General features: G+C 37.0%; 1 protein-coding gene across 7 annotated transcripts in view; it reads right to left on the bottom strand.

The window, feature by feature from the left end:
- LOC122842291 (Kv channel-interacting protein 2) overlaps positions 1-21285 on the bottom strand; it is a 105018-nt gene extending 83733 nt beyond the window's left edge. For 2 of the 7 annotated variants that reach the window (XM_044136042.1, XM_044136033.1), the window contains exons 1-4: positions 21193-21285; positions 20766-20859; positions 8052-8215; positions 7851-7950 (exon numbers count right to left, since the gene is read on the bottom strand). In XM_044136042.1, coding sequence (XP_043991977.1) covers positions 7851-7923 — 73 coding nt within the window. In that variant the 5' untranslated portion in view covers positions 7924-7950; positions 8052-8215; positions 20766-20859; positions 21193-21285. Of the gene's footprint in view, positions 1-7850; positions 7951-8020; positions 8216-14379; positions 14454-20765; positions 20860-21192 lie in introns of those variants that run through there. The other 5 variants (XM_044136043.1, XM_044136037.1, XM_044136036.1 and 2 more) reach the window with 4 other exon arrangements.
- Positions 21286-24933: the final 3648 nt, after the last annotated feature.

Below are 24933 nucleotides of genomic sequence, written 5' to 3' on the forward strand. Positions count from 1 at the left end.
TGATTCTGGCTTCCCACCCTATTAAGCTACGGTTGCACTGTGGTTTCACACAGCTGGAGAGGGAAAGCAGGATGAGGGTCAGGATGCAAGTTAGAGAACTGACAATGAGACAGCAAGGAACTGACACAGATACGTAGGGCAAAGTAAACTGCAAGAGAGTTTATTATGTACAGTACAGACCAAAGGTTTGGACACACCTTCTAATTGAATTCAATTAGAAGGTGTGTCCAAACTTTATTAAATATATCAATCATGAAGTAAGAGGGTATATTTGAGACTGAAACAGTAAGGACCATAGGGAGACAGAATTATCTAAATAAGCCAAATTTTTCAAGTCAGAGGAATCTTAGCTCTGAGGAATCTGATTGCTACTTAACAATAAATATATTAGAAATAGTTGCTCATTACCAGAATTTGATGGGTAAGAAGAGCTCTTAAAGCAAGACATAAAATACAAGGTCAGGGAGAGTAATTAAGACTTAGCAGACAAATGCAACTGTACCAGTGTCTGCATCTCAGCTCTTCCATGTTGCCCTTTGGCTCTGCTAAATAATGAGTTGAACAGACTTTGAACAAGTGAAAAAAATGTTTTCTATGTAATTAAATAGCTTCCCTTCATGATGAAGTAATTAAATTGATGGAACTTAATCTACGAGAGGCCATCATAATTTTCTGGAGTTGTAGTCTGAGTCTGATTTATTGTTATGCTCCATTGTTTCAGTTTTTTGTTTTTTAATTCTGAGTCAGTCAGTCTTGCTAAATGAACTTAGAAAAAAAAAAAACGAATGAAGATGATCGCTAAGGCTGACAACATAGTGCCGCCATTCACAGCGGAGCAAGGCCTGTACTAACTTGGACTATAAGGTAACTCAGGAAGAGTAAACAGAAAGGCAAACACTAAATTGACAAGCCAATTTACAGTCAGCAAGTGTGCTCAGAGACAGTGATCTTAATTTGTTGAACGTTTAAGAACACAATATTGGATTTGAAGCATGTGGAAGGCAGCATCATGCTGTGGGAATATTTTGCTGCAGGAGGGGTGGCAGACTTCACAAAATAGACAAGAAAGGAATATATTGAAATATTGAAGCGAAATTTTAAGACCTCAGCCAGAAAGTTAAAGTTTGGACCCGAATGACTGCAAGCAATAAGATAAATTAGTTTCAATTGGTAAAGGGGAACAAAGTAAAGCACTATAGTAGGTCCAGTTGAATACTCGTGTCCAGAAAATGTGCTTGTGCACCAGGGGGCCTGCAAACTCTGAGGGAATAAAAAAAAAAAAAAAAAACTCTAAAAATGACTTCAGTCATAATTCTCTCTTTAATATAAAATAAATGATTTTTGGATTTTCTATAGGCCAGTTGAGTTTATCAGAGATGTAAAATTATGGTAGCCCCAACTACTAAAACTAGACCAGCTTATTTATTCCTAATGTTAGAGACAGCATATGCAAATACCTGGCTTTTACTGTAAGATGGAATTCAGACGCATAGACTTTAAGTGCAATGACAAGGATTACACATTTAATAGATTTGTACACAGCCAATAAAAAATTTATTATTTAGCAAAACTAAGAAAATGTATGCGTTTTATTAAGCAAGGATGTTTCTGTGTGAGTCCATAAGACATGTCTCTTGGTTGTGGTTTTGAGAGAGTGCCATGTTCACTTCTTCACATTCTTTATCATCCAAATTCTCTTTGCCCCCTCAGTAATGTAACCACTGCTACAGGGAAACCCAAGTGACCTATTCTAAGTAGCACTCCATGTAGAGATTGTTTCATGTCAAATCAGTGATTCCAACCTCAGCAGAGAAAAGATCCTCAATGAGACAAATTCACCATGGATGTCCTGGTACATGCAATGCCACATTATTTCAAGCATTTCAAGGCGCACCAGTGGTCATTAAGAATCTTGTTGCAGCAAAAAGTGTCGAACCAAAATCACTTAAAGCCATCTATGTTCTTGATTCAGCTCACTCAACCAAATTAAATGTAATGTAGGAGCAGTTCTTCCTCTGTCACAGAGCAAAGGTTGTCATGCAGGACCAGTGAAAACATTCACCTGGACAATTTCAGCTTTGCTCATAATTATCTTTCTTCATCTAAATTAAGAGTGCCTATATGATAGTGCCCTAGAGATCATTGTCTAGCCTATCTACACCCTGACCACGTCATTGTGTCTCGTAGTCATAGGTATAAACAATTAAATGTGCAATTATCCTTCAAATGTTAAGATTCAAACATTCAGACATTTACAAACAAACTACAAGTTTTACCTTTGGGGACATTTTTAACTAAATTAGGTTACATTTCTAAAATTTCCACCCCTATTTAGTTATTATGAAGACAGAAGAAACATTTCAAGGGGAGTAAAAAAATGGCGAAAACCAGTTCCGTCACCAGGGTAAAAATATTGCCACGTTGTGTTCTTACAAATCTTGGATATGTTAAATTTCTGAATGACGAGACCCTGGACATACTCAATTGTCAAACGCTGAAACTCTGTCTGACATTTCAGGTTGTTAAGACTTGTATTTATGCCAGACAGTGGAAAGGGGAATACTCAACAGTCCAAAAAGGAGTTGTCCAAACTGAAACAAAGAAGAAAAGAAACAGTGACAGTGAAAGGCCAGTCCTCAGGCATACAATCACTTGCTGCCCTCAACATAAAGACTGTTTGTCAATGAGACTTCTGTCACTTTCTCCAAATATTGCAATAAGGAATACACTGATGAATGAAGTCAAAAACTCAATGTTTGCAACTCATTTAACTATCTATAGCTTATAGAACATTTCATTTTACAGTTTGGTCTGTGGATTAGAGATGCTCCAATCAGACGTTCAAAGGTAGATACCAATTAATAGATTCCTTTTGGGTTAGAGATGCCAATTTCAATTTTGACCAATTCCAGTTTTTCCATTTTAAAAAGACCTTTACACTTACACTTTACGCATTAATACACATCAAATCATCTTTGGACGGATCATCATCTTCATCATTAGATGAGATGATGAAGCTCAGAGAATACAGTCAGGAAGTGACATTCAGCAATAGCAATCTGACTACATGTTTTCTTGATATCGTGCAGGACTTTATCCGAGTAAAATTGTCTACACAAAAGATGTACTATTATAATTCAGCTATGGGCTGCTCACCTACTCAAAAAAAGTACTTCAAGAACACTAGTCATGATGGATTCATGGACTGGAATAAAACTAAATTTTAAATTATCAGATTTCAGTTTTCTGCCAATTCTCAGTTCTCTCTTCTCAAGCTACTAATGCATCTTTGTTGAAAACCTGTATACATATTCTGCAATCATGCTGCTCAGGCACTTGTACAAGATGTTATAACAGAAAATATGAAGTCTTAAACATGCTTGAACAGTTTCTGTCATAATAAGCACATGATTGCAATATTTAAATGTTTAACTTGATATTCAATGTAGAGTTTTAGAACAAAACAAAAAAATTATGACCGAACGGCTATCAACCAATTCTGATAGATTTCAGGTTATATTCTGGACTCAGAATAAGGGTTGAAACAAAAGCTGCATACGGCATAAGATATTATGTGTGTGTGCAGATGATATTAGCCCTAATTGTGGCTTGTGAGGTGAAGGAGGAGGTTACTGCACCGCACGTCTATAATTATTTCTCATTTCTCAACCAGCGCTCTTACAGACAACGGGGAATGCCATGCTAACACACGTCCTGACACATGCGAAGACACTGCGGAGCTCATTTCATTACGGCTCGGCAACCTGTGAGGGTGTCATTTCTAGAGGGGCTACATTTTCACTCAAATTGGAATTGGAGACCACCCACACTGGCATTAGGCAACACAGGCCAACTTTACTTTGAGCACACATACACACTCACTACACTCACAAGTCGTTGGTAAGTAAGAGGGATGACTCACCTGTAGTGATTCTTCCCACACACATACACAAACACACGCACGCACATGCAGAGACAAAGCCACCTCCATGTTCACAAACAATGAGCTAACATCATGCTGCAACACTTTTTATCTTACTTGGGACTTGCATGACATCAACTGTCATATGCAAATACATCAATTTGAGATCTTCTTACAAAATGTTGTTTAGTCAGCTTTTCCTTTTGTTTTTAATAAGCCATATCAGAATTACCTTGATGTCAGAGGGTTTTGTGTGTAGCTGATTTCCAGAAGTGCACAAACAATAGACTTGAGATTTCAGCGAGTCACAGAACTAAGCAGCAAACCAGAGTAACACAAATTATTTATAAAACGTTCCCTCTGCATAAATCCACATGTTAGTGCTGTGTTATACAATTCCATTAGAAAGTCTGAGTTTCCTTTTCAGGGTATGAATATGGTTTCCTTTCTAAGCCATGTATGGTTTTTTTTAATCAATATTTTTTAGAGAAGCAATGATCTGGCTTTTTATGGCTGATGCTGATTTTGCTCTCAATTAATGTCTAAACAATTGGAGTTTTTTGTTTTTTTTCCAGTAAACCATTAAAAAACTGTGTTGCCTCTTCTTTGATAGTAGTAGTGGTTTTGAACAGGGCTGAGTATTTTTAGGAACCCCACACTTTAGTTTTAATACTTTGTTGAATATTTATTCAATTCAACATAGCTTTAAGATACTGTTAATATTTGTTTTATAAGTAATATATAAATTCATTTAATTACCAATGAAAAATGTAATGTATTACTTGTTTTCCACCATGGTTGTGCATATAAGCATATATATATATATATATATATATATATATATATATATATATATATATATATATATAAGTGTACACATTAACATTTTTGAGCAGTAAAGTATCAGAAAATAAAACAGTTGCAAAACAACACATGCTTTTATTTTATTGAGAACAAAAGTTATATAACATGACAGTAATGTATTTGAATTGAAGTGTATCTAAATGTAAAAAAATCTTCTTGTGGAAACTGATAATGCATATAATTTTTAAATTATTTTTAAGCATTATTTGAAAAACACTGACATTATGAAACTAAACAGCTGTTTGCCAACCGCCAATAAAAACAAGAAGAAGAATCAGTATCCGCCCCTATACGCAACAACTACACAGTAAAACTCCGGAAATTCTGCTATAGCTTTTGATTTTTCTATGCCTCGCCAATATTATCACCATCTAGCCTTTAAATTATCTGAAGACAACCCTGCAGAAATCCTTATGTTTTTAATCTTATACTGAGCTTAGGTGATAATTTATGTGATTTGTGTTGACAAGATCAAGTGCAGTATGCATCGAGAGAGCAGAAGAGTCTTAAATCTGTTGTACCACTCAAAAAGGTTAATTTACAGTTGATACAAGTAAGCAATGTGTAAAACAATAAAGTATAAAAAAAGAACACACGAAAGGGGGAAATATTTCCCCCTTTTAAGGGATTTATTAAATTAATGATGTCCGTATTTCTGAGATCTGCAGAGAACATATTCAAAATGTTTGAAGATAGAAGGAAAAGTGTCTTGATGAACTCTGACCACAAACTCTGTTATCATGTGCAAAAAACTAAAGATGAAACCTATAAATTCGCACAAATCACATCACGTAATGTGTGTAACTCATTTAAACTTGCTCTGAAACATTGGAGCTCCTGGATTCTTTGAACATTTGATTTAGTTTAATGGCTATAGTCACTCAATATTATGATAAATAAAAAATACAATAATTATGTAGTTATATCAGAATTACAGACTTGTAAACTCAGTGAATATTGAGGGACTACCTGCACCTATAACGACATACAAACAAATAACCTAAATGTTTCCCACATCTTCATCTACCACTCATCTACTCTACATCGACCTTTGTTGAGAGCAAGCCTTAATAACCACACAAACCACCAGGGATAAGCATGCTGGAGAGTTGACAGTGTCTTACAAAGATGAATTGACCAGGCTATTCACATCTTTGAAAAAGTCATTAACTCTGCAAGTAGTAAATTGCTCCAGCACCATGAGCGACTTAGTGCTGCTCTTTCGCACTCATTATTCAACTTTTAAAAAGGCATTATGACTTCATGTGGACACTCGCACATGGGAGACCAACTGTTAAACCAAGGTGGAATAACCTAGTGTGTATGAAACAGGATCTGCATCTAATTACAAGGAAAACGTGAAGTTGCATGACATCTAAAATTTCTGTTTCTCCATCTTCATGTCAGTCAGTCTGTCTTGGGCTGCGTTCACACAGCAGGTCAATTAAGATATTTTGCTGAAATCTGATTTCTTTGCGTGATCGTTCATACTGCTAATTAAGTGTGATCGCAGTCAGAGTTCTGTGTGAGCGATTATGACTCCAAAATGACCCGTGTGCACAGAAGAGGAATGCTGATGTCACAACAGCACAATATTTATGGAAGTGACAATGGATGCCACCATCCATGGATGAATTTTAAAGCGGACTTGACGTGGGGATATATATATATATATATATATATATATATATATATATATATATATATATATATATATATATATATTATAAAGAGAGAGAGATTACTCTCTTGGACAATATTTGATTCATAGTAAACATAAACACCACAGACGGGTCCTGTTTTGGAGATGGTCTGATCCAGCTTCCCAGTTTGTCACGAGTCAAACTCTTGAATCTACACTTTCCCATCTTTCTTGAGCGTATCACTTCTGAGGACATACTTGCTTAAGTTGATGCGTCTTTTATCCCAGTCTCTAAAAGGAGAGCCTAAGGAAGATTTAATCAATGTCATTAATTCCACCTGCAATTTTGATTGTCTGGTGGTTAGAATGAAAAGACGCTTTAAATTCAAACCTGCTCCTAAAATCTTTTTTATTGTATGCTACAGCCATTTCACTGTGGCAAAATAAGTCAAAAATAATAGAAAATTCTTGCCTTGGTAGACCTCTGATCAAAAAACCCTTTTTACCAGAGGTTGTGCACAATAGTTAATGCACTGACAAACAAATTGCCTTCACAACTCCTGAATGGAGAGCTCAGCTCACACAGTCAACAGGCTTCCTTGCTGGCAAAATATGAAGTTGCTAATTACCTGGTCATGACTTTTAAATTATTGTAAGTCACATATACTATGCCACAGGTGTAGACACCACAAACATAGTTTCACATCAGGAATCTGACATGTTGGGAAGAGCTTTTCAACCCATAGAAAGACAGCACACACGCACAAAGTTAACCACTGAAATTAACTAAATCGACCAGATGCTTGCAGCTACAGTGTTAATTCACGGATCACCTTTCTCTTTAATCATTGCAGCGAGAAAGGGTGGAGAAAATTCACTGGGATTTGAGATTTCTCTTTGAAGTGAACTCCCTCAAAACGTAGAGGAATGTGGTCGGAATTCCGTAATTTTTCAGGGTTGGACAAGTGTTTAATACAGAGCGCTTTACACACCGACAGAAATAAAACGTGGTCTCCCGTAACTGAGCCAAGCCAACAAGATTCGCACTTTTAGCAAAAAATAGTCAAAAGAAAGGAAATCCATCACTTAACAATACGCACATCTCATGCAACACTGAGAGAAAAGATTCGATATAGTAACTTATAAATAGATGTAGTTTTTTTTGTTGTTCATTAGGAAAATATCCAAAGAGCAAAAGAATAACATTTTTGGGGACTAAGACTTGTTCCTATATGGAAGCCGCACATACTCTAATAAAAACTAATAATTAGCTTAATATTAAAAATCGTAATTTTAATTGTACATGACATATTTTTCCTTTTTTCATTTAACTGACATGACAAAAGTTCTTGTTAAAACAACTAAGACTATCGGGTTATATTGAATCTTTTCCCAGACGGTAAAATTTCAAAGTTCACTCACCCGTCAGCTGGTCATAGGATCCATCCAGCTCTCTGGACTCCGACAAGCTTTGGGCACGGTTTTTCTGCTTCATATTCCCAGTCTGCGCCGGTATGTGGAACTGTGGTAAGCAGTTGACAGATTAGTGTTTCTTATTGGGGAGAAAAAAAATGACTTTTTAAATTTCTCACTTTTGTCAGAAGATGGCTGCAAGTACACTACCGTTAATAAGTCATATTTGAAGTGCCATACGCGGAAAGCAGGAAGCTGTGTGTTTTATTATTCCTTGTGGCTGTTGCTCTGTGCGCTCTCTGCTTCCACGAGCTGAGTGAAGCAAGCGCGCGCTTTTTGGTCTGCACTCTCACATGGATCGGCACGCGCGCACGCTTATGGGCAGAAAGAGAGAGAGGCAAAGAGAGAGAGAGTAGGCGAGCTGTGAACGCAGATAGAGCTGATCCGACTTTAGATCTCGGAACATCTCAATGGCCTAATTATGAATGGCGTTGTTTTGAATCTCATTTTCTCTTTGATATACAGACGTACATTTGATTTTGGCCATGCAGATCTGTCTTGATCGTTATATTGGCTTTCCTTACGTCTTTACCTCAATATCTAAATCCCCTCTACTCCGTATGTTTCTCGTTGAGTCAGAGATATACTGTATGTTTACAGAGACATCAGCAATAGCAACAAGCAGCACACTGCTGCTGCCAGGCAGAGGTTCTGTCTATTTATGATCTATAAATACTCATACTCTGAGAAGCCTTGTCTCTATCCTTCTTCCTCTCATCTCTTCTTTTCTGTCTTTACCTCTCTTACTTTGGTAGGTCTACCACCAATAACCTTACTTTTAAGACATAGTTTTTTTTACATCATAATCAAGCATCTTCAACATACACAGTTAGTTTTCCAAACCATCAAGACCAGGTGGCAGTGGCCATTGAGGTTTCAAATTTCCTGAGGTTTAGTTGATGCATCATTGAAAGTCTGCATGCCTGAAGTTGTAGACATACACTGACCAAAACTCACAAGAAACGTTATCTCCAATTTGTTCACAGTTATATAAATAAGTCAGAGTTTTGGGGATTCCAGTTAGTAGAGCAGTGAATCAAGATCTAAAATTACCTATAAATGAGTGAGAGGAAAAAATAGATATTTGTTGCAATAATTCTGCAAAATACCTACAATGACGGGCTGCTTCACAGTGTCAAGTTTTAGTGTCAAGAAATCCTGGGAACATATCCTGTCAGTGAATGTGAGGAAGCTGAAGCTTTGGTGTCTGAAGCTACAAACAGGACACTAATTCCAACTATATAAAACTTCACCAAAGCTAGATTCAGAACCCCACCAAGAAAACCATCAGAGTCGTCTGACTTGAACTCTATCAATAAATCTCTAGTGGGATTTTCAAAAAGGCAGTTGTAGCACATAAACGCAAGAATATTTATGAACTGGATGTCTTTGCCCAACAGGAGGTGGCTCAGATTGCTTAGAAATTCTGCCAGCACCTGGTGCCTGACTGTGAATCACATTTGCAGCAGGTCATAACAGCAAAAGGTGCACTCCTAGGTACTGAAATACTTGACATGTGGGGGTTAAATAATCTTGAGACTGCAGCAGTAATTAAAAATAGCATTTGTGCTCAAGATGGAGAAACCACTTGTGATGTTAATAGCATTAGGGTATTTAAGTTGTTTGTATTTAATGTGCTCAGCCAAACAGCTTCTAGCTTGTATATTTTGCCAGTAAACCAAATTTGCAATGATCATTCAAATTTGAATTGGTCTCATGTAAGTTTCCAGCTAATTAAGCAATAAAAGGCTCCTTGAACGTGGCAGACGGTGCAAGAAGCAGAATAAGTTACAGATAATATTCGTGCAAGACAAATTAAATGTGAGCATCGAAAGAATAGATCTTTGAAAGAGAACGCCAAAAGACCTTGACTATATTTTTGCAGTTTATGTTTGCTACTCGCATTTTCTGAGTTTCATGCTTCAGTTCATCATAACCATGGGGCTCTTTTTTCAACTTGAAAGAAACAAAGAGCTTCTCATGACTTCACGCTGCAATTGGTCCGCTGTATTAATTTGCAGCTAAACTAAGGGAGCTATTTTTCCCTCAAAGTAAGCTAGAAAAAAAGAGAGCAAGGAAAGGTGGAATAACAAATGTGACTCATCTATAATTAATTGAACTAAATGCTTTCAGGGCTGTAGTTTTTAACAATGGACTAAACAGAATATCAATACATGAGATCATTATTGAATGATTATATTAGCAAGATGTTAATTTGTTTAGGCATAGGAACGAACATCCTAATACTTAAAAATTGGTAATTTGTTGAATGCAAAAACCCAGCTTACAGGTCAGAAATTAGATTTTTCTTTTTCCTGTCTGCTGAAATGCAGGACTTCCAGGTTACCATTTTAACTTTAAATCATAATTCAAATGTTTTGTTTTTTTGCATTCAGTCAAGTCCCTTTTGTTCATGTCAGGGGAAACATAGGGAGTGATTTACTGTATAATTCAAAGTCACAAAAATAACACAAATCATGGAGGCCAGTGAGGAAGACACTAAATATTTTACATGCTGAGATGTTTGGTTACACATTGTTCATGGTTCAGAAGCGTTGAGGTGGCTGTATTCCTAGAACCACACACACCCTATATAAAGATGTCTAATGTGTGTAAATAGAAATACAAATTGATAGTTTTTGAGTAAAGGAAAACAAATCACTTTGTTTCTTTGGTCTTATTTGATTAGATTTTAGAGAGAAGATAAATAGTGCTCTCAGTCTTTATCCTCATTGTGTATTCTCTTATCATTGGCTTACACGGTTATTTTGAATTTGAAAATATTGTTTGGTTAAAATACACAGAACATCTTGTGAAACAGTTGACAAAAATGAATAATTTGTTGTTGTTTTTTTAAAAAACTGCTGTTCTATGATGTAGCTGCAAATCGATGTGGGTGCCCAGTTGATTTTTTAGTTGATTCAGCTGGGCACAGTTTTTCTGCCTTGTGGCGCAGGCAGTACAATAAAACCCTATTGATTTATTGTAATCCATATCGGGGCCCAGAAAATCTTTGGGAACCACTGCCTTAAGCATAAAAAAAAATTACAGCTTTTCAAGCCCACAACCCATCAGATTTAGATCATATACTTGCTCAGACAGACTAAACTTATCTTGACCAGAACAAAGTGTTGCACAGCACTTTGTTTTGGTGAAAAACTATTTTTAAAAAAGAAAAGAAAATCAACTAATATGAACAAAATGTACTGTTAAGAATTACAATAAATCTACATTTACATCACTTATATTTTCCATAATGGGATTTCACTGCTAAACACAGCAGGTGAGGTGGCTATAAAGTGAAGTGAAATTCATACTTGTTTTTCATTTTTAGTGTATTTAAAACAAAAGTTTTTTTACTTTAGCGATGCAAAGCATAAAAACACTAAATTGATTTATAAACTTATAAGAACAATGAGCAGATAAAATAAAATAGACATCAACAGCTTGTATTGAAAAACTAAAAATACTCAATGATTTTAGAAGCTGGGATTATTTTAACAGCTACAGGCTGAAAATAAACTTCTTGCTACAAAGATTTCTATGCACAACCCCATTTTAAAAAAAGGAAGCCTTTGACTTTATTTTCACAAGGAGTTGGAAGTTTCTCTATCAAGATCTGTCAAAGCTGCAGGCCTTATATGAACACATGGCGGCAAACAATAACCACGAAATCAGCTTTTGCTCTCATCTAATGCCAGCTAAATATTTCACAAATACAGACAATTGGATGGGGATTGGATTGCTGTGCATGTTAAATGAAAGGAGACAAGGACAGGTCGCTTCTTAATGAAGGAGAGGAGGAGCGTGCCAGACTGAAAGACAGAAGAAGCGAGGGAGATCGATTTATGGCGAGTTGAAGGGGATTTGGTACAAGCAAAAATAAAAAGAATTAGATAGTCCCTGACGAGGAGACTGTGGCTGGGCAGTTTGAGGTGGACAAATCTAGATGCATTATACCTGTGAGGTCTGCTGCTTTTCTGTTAATGAGATTTTTGTTTTATGATTTAACGTTGCAGAACTAAAGGGACACCACAAGGTTGTCCAAACTCTGAGGTCTGAAAACTGCTAAAAGTCTTTGCAGTCATTCTACTGCATTGCTCAAGTTTCAGCCGTGAACACCTGAAATGTTCTGTGAACGAGACTAAACAAACTGGATTGTTTTTTAAGCATTAACGACTATTCATCACCCTACCGCCTGTAGACTGCACAGTCAACTGAAAATTCAGGGAGAATTTTTGACATGTGTGCTTAGTAGGCAACCAGACAATCTGGACTTTATTTACTTTGCAGCAAAATAATGTTAAGTTTTAATCTTAACATTATCAAGAATAATAATCTTAATATTAAGACAGTTGTTTTATGCCAGCAGTTCTGCATAAAACAACCTGTTCTACAACCACACATTTTGCTTTCTTTAGTCCTGTCCACACAGACACAATTCTAGGTGCATCAGCAAAATTTTGTTGTCTTTTACGTTGTGCCTCCACAAAAATTTACCATCTCGGGAGAACAGAAACAATCATTTTTGAAACTGGGTTCCAGAATGGATGAAACTCAAAATGCTGTCTTTGTATTGGCCATGTGAGAGGTGCCATTTTTTAAACAATAATGTTGAAGCTCCATCTCTATCTCACATTCGCCTGACTAACAAATGACAAACATGGCGCATTTGGTGTTTTTTTTTTATGTGTGTCATTCTCTGGCAGTGTATAATGCCACCAATTGGACCAGAACACCTACCACATTATACATGGTGCTTCATCCCATCTCGTGAATGCCCTTTTTATTTTAATTATTTATGGCACTATACTGGGCTCATCTCAGTTTGTAGAGGGCTTTAGTTTTTTGCTCTTCAGAAACTTCAGTATTCATCCTTGATGGTACCAGATCATTTGAAACCATTTCAAATGGCTTTTTAAGATAGCAATGCAGATTTAAATTAAATTGTTCAATGTCCTGAAAAAAACGGTCTTGGTGTCAGAAAACTAAGAGAGCCAACAGCTCCTCAAACATCATTCATATTCTTTGTTAGAATAGTCCTTTAGTCACCTCATCCTTCACGGCTTCAAAATCCTATCTGCATAGACATTCTGTGCTTAAGATGTAGAGGCAATTGCCAAGAAATTCATTATCCATTAAAATCTAAATAATTAAATAATTTAATTTCTCCTTTCCAGATTAATTTGCTGAAGCCTTTCTTTGGATGTTAGAAGATCAAACAGGGCTAAAGATGGGAGCAAACACTGCCACATCTTCTGATATCCCAGCAAAGTTATTTAAGTAGTAAGTAGATCCCCTTGATCAACAATATGTATACATCAGTCCCTTCCAGTCTCCATGGTAACCAGTTGCTTCAGGTATGCATGTGAGTTTTAAGATATCCTGCAGCAGATCCATTGCTTTGACGTCTTAATGTAAGAATGTTAGCCATCATTCCTCCAGTATGATTCAGACAAATGTGAGTGGAAGCAGTTTTCCCTTCAAGAGTGCTGGATGGATACTTGAGCTGTCAACGATCCATCTTGCTGACCAGGGTGCATATTCAGTGGGAAATGGTAGTGCTGAACATAGCCCAATAGCAACAGATCAGAATACTCTTGTAGCTATAATAGATTTTTAATGAGCTGCACTGTTCCTGATTCCTGACAGCAGGAGAAAGGAAAAAGATCTCTGATTGGGATTACGATTAATTACCCAAAGACATGCCTCATTTATGATAATCCATAGCGGATAAACTCTGAGATAAAATGAAGTCCATCTCAAAGGCCATTTTAAAGGTAGGTTTCTACCTGCTTTTGTCTGATTTGGCATTGCTCCCTGCTGTGGCAACACATGGAGGGAGAAAAAAATGCCCCAGAAACCTTTGTGATTCCTGAAAAGGTTCCCTCAGAGAAAACACGCAATTTCACATCATGCTTTTAATCTGTGCTCCTCAAGTTCTCTTTATGCTTTTACAATGAACTGAAATATCACAGAGGCATTTCTAAAATTACAATCTTGCAACATCAATGAGCTGTAAGGGTAAGGCTGAGGAATTAATGTGTTGTATTTATATGATAAGAAGATTGTAAAGCAGTAGCAGCACAAGTTTATGTGAACAGAGAGCAGAGTCACATGGTGATCTTCCAGTGTATGTCAAAACTAAAATATACAATAATCAGATTCTGATGCATTCAGCGCAAAGCTAAGAATGACCCACAACAACATCTCTCAATTTACAAGTACTGAATGCATCTCACACCCTGCACGACTGTCAAAATTCCATCCTCTTTTAGGAATGATGATCTAATCAAAAATATTGAGACAAAAAGAATAAACAACCATCCACATATATACTTAAGGTCAATTTAAGTTATCCAATTAACCAAACTTATAGATAGTGAAAGGAAGCTGATTTTGCTGGAAATAACCCCTGCACAGTTTTCATGCATAAAGAATAATTAAAGTTATTTAATAAAGTCCAAAAACAACTTACGGAAACTGTAAACAGACAGTCACCAAATGGAGACCAGGTACTTTAGCAAAAGAGTTAAACCGGAGGAGCCATCAAGGAGTGAGAAAAAGAGATGGTTAAATACTGGGAGATTGTTTGGTGGAACAATGGACAAAGACTAATTACTAATTGAGAGCAGCTGTGAGGGGAGAGCAGAAAGCAGGTTGAGGAAAAGAAAGAGATGAAAGGCACAGGAGAGCAAGGAGACGTAAACACACAGGGGACATCAGAAACATAAGTGAAACAAAGAATAACTAAACACAAGCAATTAATAACATGATCTAACTAGAATAAATAAGAACAGACTTAACTGAAGTAGAACAGAAACTAGGTCAATCTGAACAAAGTAAAGAATAACTAAGGCAAACAACAATGATCAAAACTTTTAACAAAAATACTCAAAAACAACATAAGATCCTGACAGCCTGCTTTATTCTGAGCCATGTTTTACTTATCTTCATTTTACAAGTACTCAGTGTTTCATCAGACTAACAAGACCATGACAGTTGTTCATTACAGATTAGATTAAATTTTCTGGAGTTTCCAACGATGTGAGAATAGTTTGGGGGTGGCCCTTTCCCGTTCCAGCTTGAATTAGCACCATTGCACAAAGCAAGGTCATCAAGGAAAGAGATGTCAATTAAGATCACATAAGATGAGCAAACACTTTTGGCAATATAGTGCACTTTTAAGATTTAATTTGGTATTTCTAAGGCTACTTGTATTTAGAGACGGTTGCATATTTCTCAAGAGAAACTTTGAACTCTGACAGAGTCATTTAATCTAAGCCTACCATAAATATCAGGTACCTTGTGACTACATTATTCACACACTCTTAAAAGCTTGAACAGGTCATGTATTTGGTGTCTGCAAGTAACAGATAAAACCTCTGAGAAAGCAACAGAGGAATGGGAAAACTACAGAAATGCATCCTGGCACTCAATACAATCTCAAGGTCAGTCCCTGACCTTGAGCCATGAGCCAAACTGTGGCATGAATATTAATTGAACAAATGTCTGGGAACTCTGGACAAAGGTGTGTCTCTGCATATATTACAGAGATAGCATCTAAAATCTATCAAAACTGCAATATAACTGCAAATCGGTGCTGACTTGAGCTTTTTATGGAGCACTTAGTTTTCATTTAAGTGGAAAGTTCAAAACATGTAATTGTCGCTCGTGGAAGAGAGCGGAAAATAAGCAGAATAATATTCCACATCAGCAGAAATGATGAAGTAAAAAGTATTAACTGAAATGACTGTCGCAGAGTAGCTTTTGAGCGTCCCGATGGATGTAAAAAGCGTCCCTTCCTGTTAAGTAGTGTTGAACAGCACTTCAAAACACATAAATGACACTTTGTCTTATTATTCACAGCAGCTAGTGACCTCCAACACTGAGCTGACAGCTTTTCCTCGATCACACAGCCAGCACAGGCCGAGGAAATGATTGATGGCATCCGTCGAGATTCAGCAATATACAGACATGCACACCAAAAACACTACCCCACACAAACACTCTACATATACACTTTGTCAGGTCTGGACAAATGGGCAGTCATTTGAAATCAATGAAAACAATCCATAATTTTAATTACTGTTAGATTATTCATTATGTTTAATTTAGAGATCTTTAAAGTGTACATCAGCCTGCAGTGTAAAACGTCCTAATGCTCGAAAACCTTGGAATGAAACCATCAGACATTTAATAGGTCAATACGTCAAAGGTTTAAATAAAACAGATTTCACCTTTCACTCTCTTTCAGGATTTTAATATCTGCCAAAGTGGAACCCTCTTACTCTAAATGTTAGGGCTTCAACAGATTTATGAATTAAATATTTTCATGACCGACCTGTCTTATTTTAATAAAACTGGCCAAAAAATCTTAAAATTATGCCACATTGCAATAGATTGAAGATGGTACAATTTTTCCAAACAGATCTTTCTCCCTGCATAACACTGAGTGGATGTTTTGCCCCAATGTTTTGTCACACAAGTCATAATGATTATGACAGTCACAAATTTGAGTATAAATCTGACTTTAAAATTTTCAGCTTAAAGTTTCTTTTAGATTTTAATACACATGTTCTTCTTATTTGAATTATTTCACTGCATTACACAACTTCTAAAAACTTTGAGTGGTGGGGGTGTTATCCGTTTACGTAGCTGATGTTTTCTTTTTAACTTTTATTATCGAAGGCCTGTCTTGTGCTGTTTAGGTTTCAGCTTTTGTTCCCAAACTGAAATTTGAAAATGGATGTAATATGCATTTAATTTATAGGGGATAAGGTCATTTTGATTCAGTATTCTGGGTTTGATTAATTAAACCTGCTGCGATTACAGCCCAAACTCTCGATCTACATGTTTCCTTTAATATCTCACAATTTTTTTTTCAGTGACACCTCTATCTCTTCATGTGAGCCGAGCGTACATTATGGCACCAACCTATAAACTGAAAATTGTTTGACCTTTGCATAACGTGAACAGATTCCCCTTTTGCGAAGCTAATGTTTCTCCTCAGGGGAATTCACTAGCATGTGATGGCTCTTGTGTGATTGCTTGCTCCCATCTCAAGCAAAGAAAAACTGTACAATTTCAAACATGTAGTCTATGTGTGTTTGTGGACTCGAATGATCAAAAATAATACAAAATTTGATTAATAGTCCTAAAATAAAGGCTGAGAAGTTTGCCAATTTTATATTTTCATAATTTTGCACATATGCACAGGAGATACACAGCCCCATATGCTCAGTTGCAGCTGGCTGACAATAAAAACAGTGAGCTGGTGCCAGAACTTTAAAACTGCCCTAGCTTGGCAATTTCTGTTTGCTCAGAGATCTTTTGTTGAGAAGAAGCATTTTTCAAGGCATTTTGTTCATGAGGCTGACTAACAGGAAATGCCAAAAGACATTAAGAAATCCCAATGCAGCTTGTGCTATAGAGTAGTTGGTAGTTGAGTAGCACAGGCACTTGTTGATGAATGAAGCAGCGAATCATCTGGAGCATGAACGACTTTGTCACAGAGCAGCTGCTTGGTATGATAACACTAACAAGAGACGCTGTGTCCTGCTTTATTTTATTGCTATTTAGCTCATCAGTATCATAGCAGATGTTTATGTTAAAACAAAAAGGAAGAAAAGTTAAAGTTGGTCATTCTCTTGCTTCTTTGTAATAGTGCTTCTTGGACACAAAGCTCATTCTTCCTTAATTGATGCCAAATTTGTGCCAAAAATGCCTTTATGAGTTAAGCAGCAAAGTTGAGTGTTTTTGCTGTCCCTGTGAAAAACTTGCCAAATCCTCCACTACCAATATCAAGAAGTTGTTGTTTTTTGTTGTTTTTTTTTGTGGAGGAATGATAATGTGCGGCAGCATATACATCTCTGAAACACACTTGTTATCAGTGGAAGGAATCTCAGTGCAGAGACATGTTATACAAGACACCCTAACTAGTCGTAATCCCCTATAAACTCTCTTACTGACTGTCTTCCAAGATGCGTTGCTGGTGACAAACTGTTGGTGGAGGAATGTTAAGCTATCCCACAACAGTGACCAACATGAGGTCGCGGTGCCATGCTCTTGTGGCTGTACAAGGTCCTCTGAAGCACTGCTAAAATCCCTAATTGCTGAAATTAATTAATTGTGAAATTTCGGTGCATTTTCTTTCTTCAAAATCCAACCATTCAATCCAACAAAAGACATCAAACAAACAGGCAATAGCAGAAATAGTTGTTTGATTTAAGTAGAGTGGACTCTGAGTTTTTCAGGCACACAACATACTCTATTCCAAAATGATTTTTCCTAAAGATGTGGCCCTTTTTAGATACTTTCCAACAGTTAAATAGTTACTGATGAGACATAATGCTAACAAAACCCACCAAAATTCCCAACGTTTGTACCAGGTAAATTTACAGATCAGTCATTAAGAACCACTCTGGATGTGCTACCACGGAAATTATTTGAATTCAACTGTGTGCTTCTTGAAATTGATCTTCAAGAGCTCTTATCTTTATTTTACATATTTTCTCACAAAGACTCTTCCTGTGTAAATGTGTGAACAGCAACTGTTGGGAAAATGTCCAGACATTTTTCTAATTATGAGTATGAAAACTGACTTGGATAGGATTTAATTTGGGTTCTACCAAACAGCAACTTCACAAACTGAAAGTCTCTATTATTAAGTTGTGGCTCTATTGATGAAAGGTGAAGCTTATAAAAAAGAAAAAAAAAGTCCCGCTGCATGTTATTTAGGTTCTTAAGATGACACACGGGGTCATTTGCTGTCTCACTGAGCATTTAAAACCAATGATAGCCTTTGACAGATGTCAGTTGGGTTACTGCTACCAATGTCACCTTTTGCCCAGGGGCAACACCCTCAGAGCGAGCGTGGCACATGTGTGCAGAGTCCTGTCATAACTTGCCCATCATCTGGGACATGAATTTGAGACAGTGTGGGTGTCCAAGAACTTGGTTTTTTTCTGCTTCCCTTGTGTAGCACATCATTTAGCTTTCTTTTTGTGTTTATTTGACTATATTAAGGAAAATCAGTCAGCAAAGGAGCTTGTATCAATTATTTATGAGTCCAGAGAGGAGGTTTTCTCTAACTCATTCACTCACTTGACCGTTTTTGAGTTTGTCCTTGTGTTCCTGGCTTTTTTTTGCCATCTTCTTAGTTCCTGTTCGTAGGTAAACATTTCTGTCAACATCTATATTTGTTTGGTCTATCTGAAATCTTACTTGAATGACCATGCAAATGTACATAACGGAGAAAGATAACCTGAGTTAATACAAAAAGTGTTGGGTTTTGGGGTTTTTTTTTCAAATGCTAAGGTTTCTCAAACAACCTAACCTATGAAAAAGTCATTGTCACATAAACCAAATAACCATTTGTCATGGCTAGCAGGAAAGGCAGTCCACCAAACCTTTGGGATAACTTTGGGGACATTTACATTGTTGGGGGAGAAGTTTTACCAGCAGCAACTGAGATTCTCTGCCCGGGAATGTAACCATGAAATAACTCCACAGCCTGTTTCATATGTTGGGCTTTGTTAGGTGCAACTGCTGTATTAGACTAATGCACACATAAATCATTCATGTGTAAAATAAACGACTTATTTTGAGATCTTAAGATTTGCTCAGTAACGGGGCCTGAAATGCAAAACTGTGAATTTCAGCAAGACAACAACTAACATACATCCTGCTAGAAGTTGATGCATGAAGTCAATAAATTCCCTTTTAAAGGCTTTGCTTACCCACGAAATACTAAACTATTTCCTGTTTTCCTGAATTTATTTTAACTATGAACCAAATTTCAAAAATAAAACTGTTGTGTTCATAATTACATGAATTATGAAAATAATCATAAAAATATTTTTCTTTCTTGGTGAAAGGTGAGGTTAAAATGATCGTTGTGGTATGTTGTACATTACTAAATTCACTCCACAACATTTTGAATAATACAGTTGTTGTCATAAGACTCCACGGGTTTTAATTGTGGATATAAAACATGTTTTTTCTTCCTTGTTTTACTTTAGAAGAAAATTGTTGTCCTAACTTGCAAGATGCGTAATGAAATGATGAATAACCCATTTGATAATCAGCTTTGTGTTGAGGCATCAAAGTTTAATTTTTAAAGCAGTATGCGCTTATAAGGTTCTGAATTTACTAAAAAATCTGCAGCCAAAATGTTTTTTTTAATGCTTTTTGTTAATTTTTCCTTTGGCAAAATTTTAATTTCTAAAAACTTTACAGGAAGCCAATATAATTTTGCTGTGAATCAAAATGTATCATAGGAAGAGCTTACAAAAGAAGGGTGCCAGCACCATGGCTGGACGTAGAATTGAAACCCAGCGGCAAGAAAAAGTTTATTACAAAATTAAATGAATGTGGAAATGGTGATAATGTCTCAGAAATCAGCACACTCAAAATCTCTCTGCAAGAGAGGCAGGGAGTTAAGACCGTTTTGTAAAGAGATCTGAATTACCCCTGGATTTTATTTTTTTTATCAGCTTCCTTTAAGGCTGAAAAGAAAAGGCAGTTCCGAAGAGGCTATAGTTGCTAAGGTTTGAGCTTTCCTGAATGAAAGAATTCAAAGAGATGCTCGAAGGGAGCAAGATGGAGGAATTATTCCACAGACAGAAGACATTTAAATCTAAAATCTGGGTGTGTTTTTTTTTTCTTCTCTTCAAGCCAAATTGGTCCAGTGGTCAAAATAACCAACAAGACCAATGATGAAAAACCAACATTGTGATCTAAAATCTAAAACAACAGTAGGGCTCAGATCAGAGGCACATAAAATCAGACAGAGACTCAGAAAACTTACTAATCCAATGGAGCAGGAAAATCATGAAAACAAACAATCAGTTTGATACTCACAGCAAAAGGGGTTTCAATATCTCAGCTCTGTGATGCAATGAATGAGGTGATGTGATCCAGCAGGGAGATGGCAGAGCAGCATGACAGACACGTTCTGAATACATAGGGAAATCCATTTATAAATAAATTCAAAGATCTCTTATAATCATGCTTTTTGACCACATAGAACCAATTTATCAAAACACTTCACTCCAGCAAGTCCAGATATGCAGAGTCCTCACATTTATCTGTCTCTAAACAATAAAAAGCTATCTTGACTCATCTTTCCAATGAGTCAAGATATTTATAAACAGCAACACAATATCATGTTTGGCTAATCACATGTTTGTGCATTCTTTCCACAGCAAAGTATTCTTTAAACACTGCAGGTAAACATGTTTAGATCACACACAGACACCATTTCACATAACACATGTGTGCTACTTACCATAACACTTAATATGTTTTACATCAGCGTCTCTCAGCCCTGGTCCTCGGGATCCACAATCCTTCATGTTTTAGATGTCTGCTCTATGCCTGGTTCAAATGATTGCATCAACTCCTCAGCATGCCACCAAGAGCTGCAGAGGCCTGTTGATTACTCATTCGTTTAAGTCAGGTGTGTGGCAGCAGGGAAACACCCAGAATGTGCAGGACAGAGCTGAGGAGCCTTATTTTACAAAAATAAAGCAATAATTTTGCTGAATGAAAAGCTAGTAAACAGTGTTACACATTCTAGAGAATTAAAAGAATCAATGAGAAGAGCTGAGTGGGTGTTGTTTATACTTTCTAGGAATTTGTCTCAGACATCCCTGAAGAATTTAAGCCTGATGCATTTTTACGGAGGAAAAAAGCAAATCAGGACCTTTGACAATTCCACCACGAGTCCTATCTCTGAGCTAATCTTATGCCCGTGCAACCGGTACATATTCCTAGATGTCTATATCTTTTACATCTGGTCATGGCTCTGTTCCAGTAAGCAATGTTTGAGATTGACCTTTAGCATCCCTTCAAGCAGGGAAGATTTGCAGCGCTCTGGGACACAGAGGAAGGATTAATCTAAACACAATCGCAAGTAATTTCATGCTAGATTATAGAATGTCATTGTATGTGTCTTTACCTAATCCAAATTTTCTCTACGGCGGTGAAGAGTGAGGACTGTCGGATCCCCTGTGGAGGGCTAGGAGGGTAGATCATTATGTAATGCCGGCACCTTCGAGTACAAATCCATGTGCATGAGCATTCACTTACATGTGCTTAAACATGTGTCGCTGTTCTGCGATGCTCTTTGGACGTTAGTTGTTGTGTTAGTGAAATACTGTATTATATGTACTGTAAATTATGTGCCTGTTTGTGCAAGTGCGCAGGTGTGCCCCAGCAATCTAATCCCCTAGAGAGACCTCTATGAGGGTCTGATTTATTTGTGGAGTAGATTCATCTCGTGGATGGAACATCTGCCTCTCCGTCTGGGGTTGCCATGCACCCTCCGAATCTGTTGGCTACGCAAGAGCAATGAGTATGCACGTTTGCTCCCCTATGCACACAAAGCAAAGGCCCGGCCTAATAAAACACAGACGTACAATCTGTCTCATCTCAAACCGTTTAATTGAAGGGACGTGTTTAAACATTACTCATTAATATGTACTAAATATAGAAGCAACTGCACGTAAGCCAACAAATAGTGTGTATAATGACATGGCTTAATCCTGCAGGATCTTCTGAGTATTAAGAAGATCCTGCAGGATCTTCTTAATACTCAGGTCATCTTAGAGGGGGAATTTATTTCCTCTTGCCTGATATTCCCTGATTCTAATTTACAGTGAATTGTTGTGTTATTGCGTTGGAATGGGTGTGTGTGAGCATGTTGCTCTGAGTGCTGTTACTTGTTGCTTGGGGGATGTTTTCTGACATGTTTCTTGTGCTGTCAAAGCATATTGTGTGTGAGTGATTACCTGTCATCTCATGCCTTGAGCTCTGCTTACTCTCCAATCTCTCTACTGTTGTTGCTTTTCCATTCTCTGCTCCCAATCTTTCGCTTTGTCTTTTTGTCTCTCACACCTCCCTCCACCCCCTTCTCTTCATTCTTTTCTTTGCACCTTCGTGTCTTACTCAAAAGGTGGTATCAGGGTTTTGAGGTTGTTTACTTTCTTTGAGTTGTTTATTTACTTTTTCATTTTGTTTTTCCGGAAGGCATTTGACCGTAAAACAACTATATTTGTCTTTGTGAGATTTTTGTCAGGCCTGGCTGCAGTTTCCATTTGTAAGACATGTAACAGTTCGAGGTTCTGAGATGATAATAAGCCTGCTGGCAGTGTCTTACTGTACGTACTATCACTTTGGAAAAGAGCCAATTCTGTGTAAAGTTGCAGCCTTTTATTCGTAATATCTTTTTTATTCTCTCCACGGTCTGCCCACAGGATGGTGATATCTACAGTGTTGTGAGAAAGTATTTGAAAACATGAAAGAGTGCCCAGGAGTGGCCAACCTACCAAAATTACCCCAGGACTGACTCATCCTGCAGTCCTCCCTTGCCTCAGTTAGGATCAGTGTTCACGATTCAACAATAAGAATGAGACGAGCCAAACTCTATTAGAACAATCCAAAGAACAATTCTAAGGTAAAAAACGATCCTGACAAAAATTTCAAAAAGAAAACATCATAAACAAATTAGGGTTATAATGGATTCTGCCTGTTTTGCTGATTGAGGACCAAGATGAGCTGCCATAACTGATGGAGCTATGAATTGTGCTGCTTCTTACTGAAAAATCTTAAAAATCAAAGAGAATCTTTGATAATATATGTATATATAAAATTATATTTTATCTTGAGAGAGTGGTGTCCAAAGTCAGTCTTCAAAAGCTTCCCTTCAACAAATCTGAGTCAAATGATGGTTTATTATCAGGCCTATGCAAAATGTTAACATGCTGAGGAGGTAGTTGGACCATTTGAATCACCTTGCTAGAGCAGAGTCACATCCCCTGACACTAAAACAGGACACTAACTTTTGATGACTGACGCTGGACACCCACATCTTAAGTTTAAGTGCACTTGGGTTATGAAGGACGATCATACCTGGCTGCACACCGGCAAGTTCACCTTAGTATTGCTGAAGAAATAAAAACATGAGGACGATTTTGGAGTGGCCTAAAGTTTGGGTTTAGAGCCTATAGAGATGCTGTGGAATGCCTTTGAATGGGTTGTTCAAGATCAGACACCTGAATATGAGGCTAAATTAAAAGGACTGGAAAAGACGATTGTGCCCAATTACCCAAGAACCCTGCCAATGTTATCACTGACAATTATCAGAAACATTGTTGGCACATCCAGCTGTTGATTCCAAGGAGAATTCCTTTTAAACATAGTCTGGTTGGTTTGGATACTTTTTTCTCTTATTGAAAAACATCATTATGTGAAATCAGCATTTTGTATTTTCTCAAATTATCAGTATCTAATATTAGAACTTGTTTAATGATCTGAAAAGTTTAAGTGTTGCATAAGAACAAAAACAAACAAAATCTATAAATTGTTTTTTTTTTTTTCTTGGCACCATAGGAGACGAGAGCATGGATTAAGATTCATTTGATTATTTTTGCTCATACTCTTTACCGGTTCCCTCTTCTACCTCTCATGGCACATCTTTGGCTTTGACTGAGCTGCCCAGGCTTCCCATTGAATCTGCATTATGAGAACAAATGACTTCAGCTTTGCCTCCCTAATCAGACATAAATATCTCCACCTAATTGCCGGCAATGCAGTGCTTTTGTGTATTGATTGCGATGACATTCCCTGACTGCAATAGTGTTCCCACAAATCTCTGCCTAATGGTTGCTTTGACTAAGTCTGAATCTCATTACTGTGAGCTTAAGAGTTTCTGCATGCAGTCTCTGTGGTATTATGAGTGTGGAATGGCCAATGTAAGAAATGATAATGTGCAATAGGCACCTTTAAAATAAATGTGATGTGTGTAATGTGCATCTCCATTTGTGCTTTTAAAGTTTAGGAGTGCTTTGAAGAGTGCTTTGAGGTTCATCGCTTTATCAAGGTCAGAACCAGTTGTCTTTACCAAAACCTTTATTGTTTAAACTTTTAAACTTTTACTGCTTTTAAAGTTTGTTGATGATTGCAGCTTAAAAATCCAAAGAAAAGTTAAAATAGTTGTGAGCAGAATTGGACTGAAAGCATCAACAAT

The sequence above is a fragment of the Gambusia affinis genome, linkage group LG13 (genome assembly GCF_019740435.1).
Source record: "Gambusia affinis linkage group LG13, SWU_Gaff_1.0, whole genome shotgun sequence".
NCBI lineage: Eukaryota > Metazoa > Chordata > Actinopteri > Cyprinodontiformes > Poeciliidae > Gambusia > Gambusia affinis.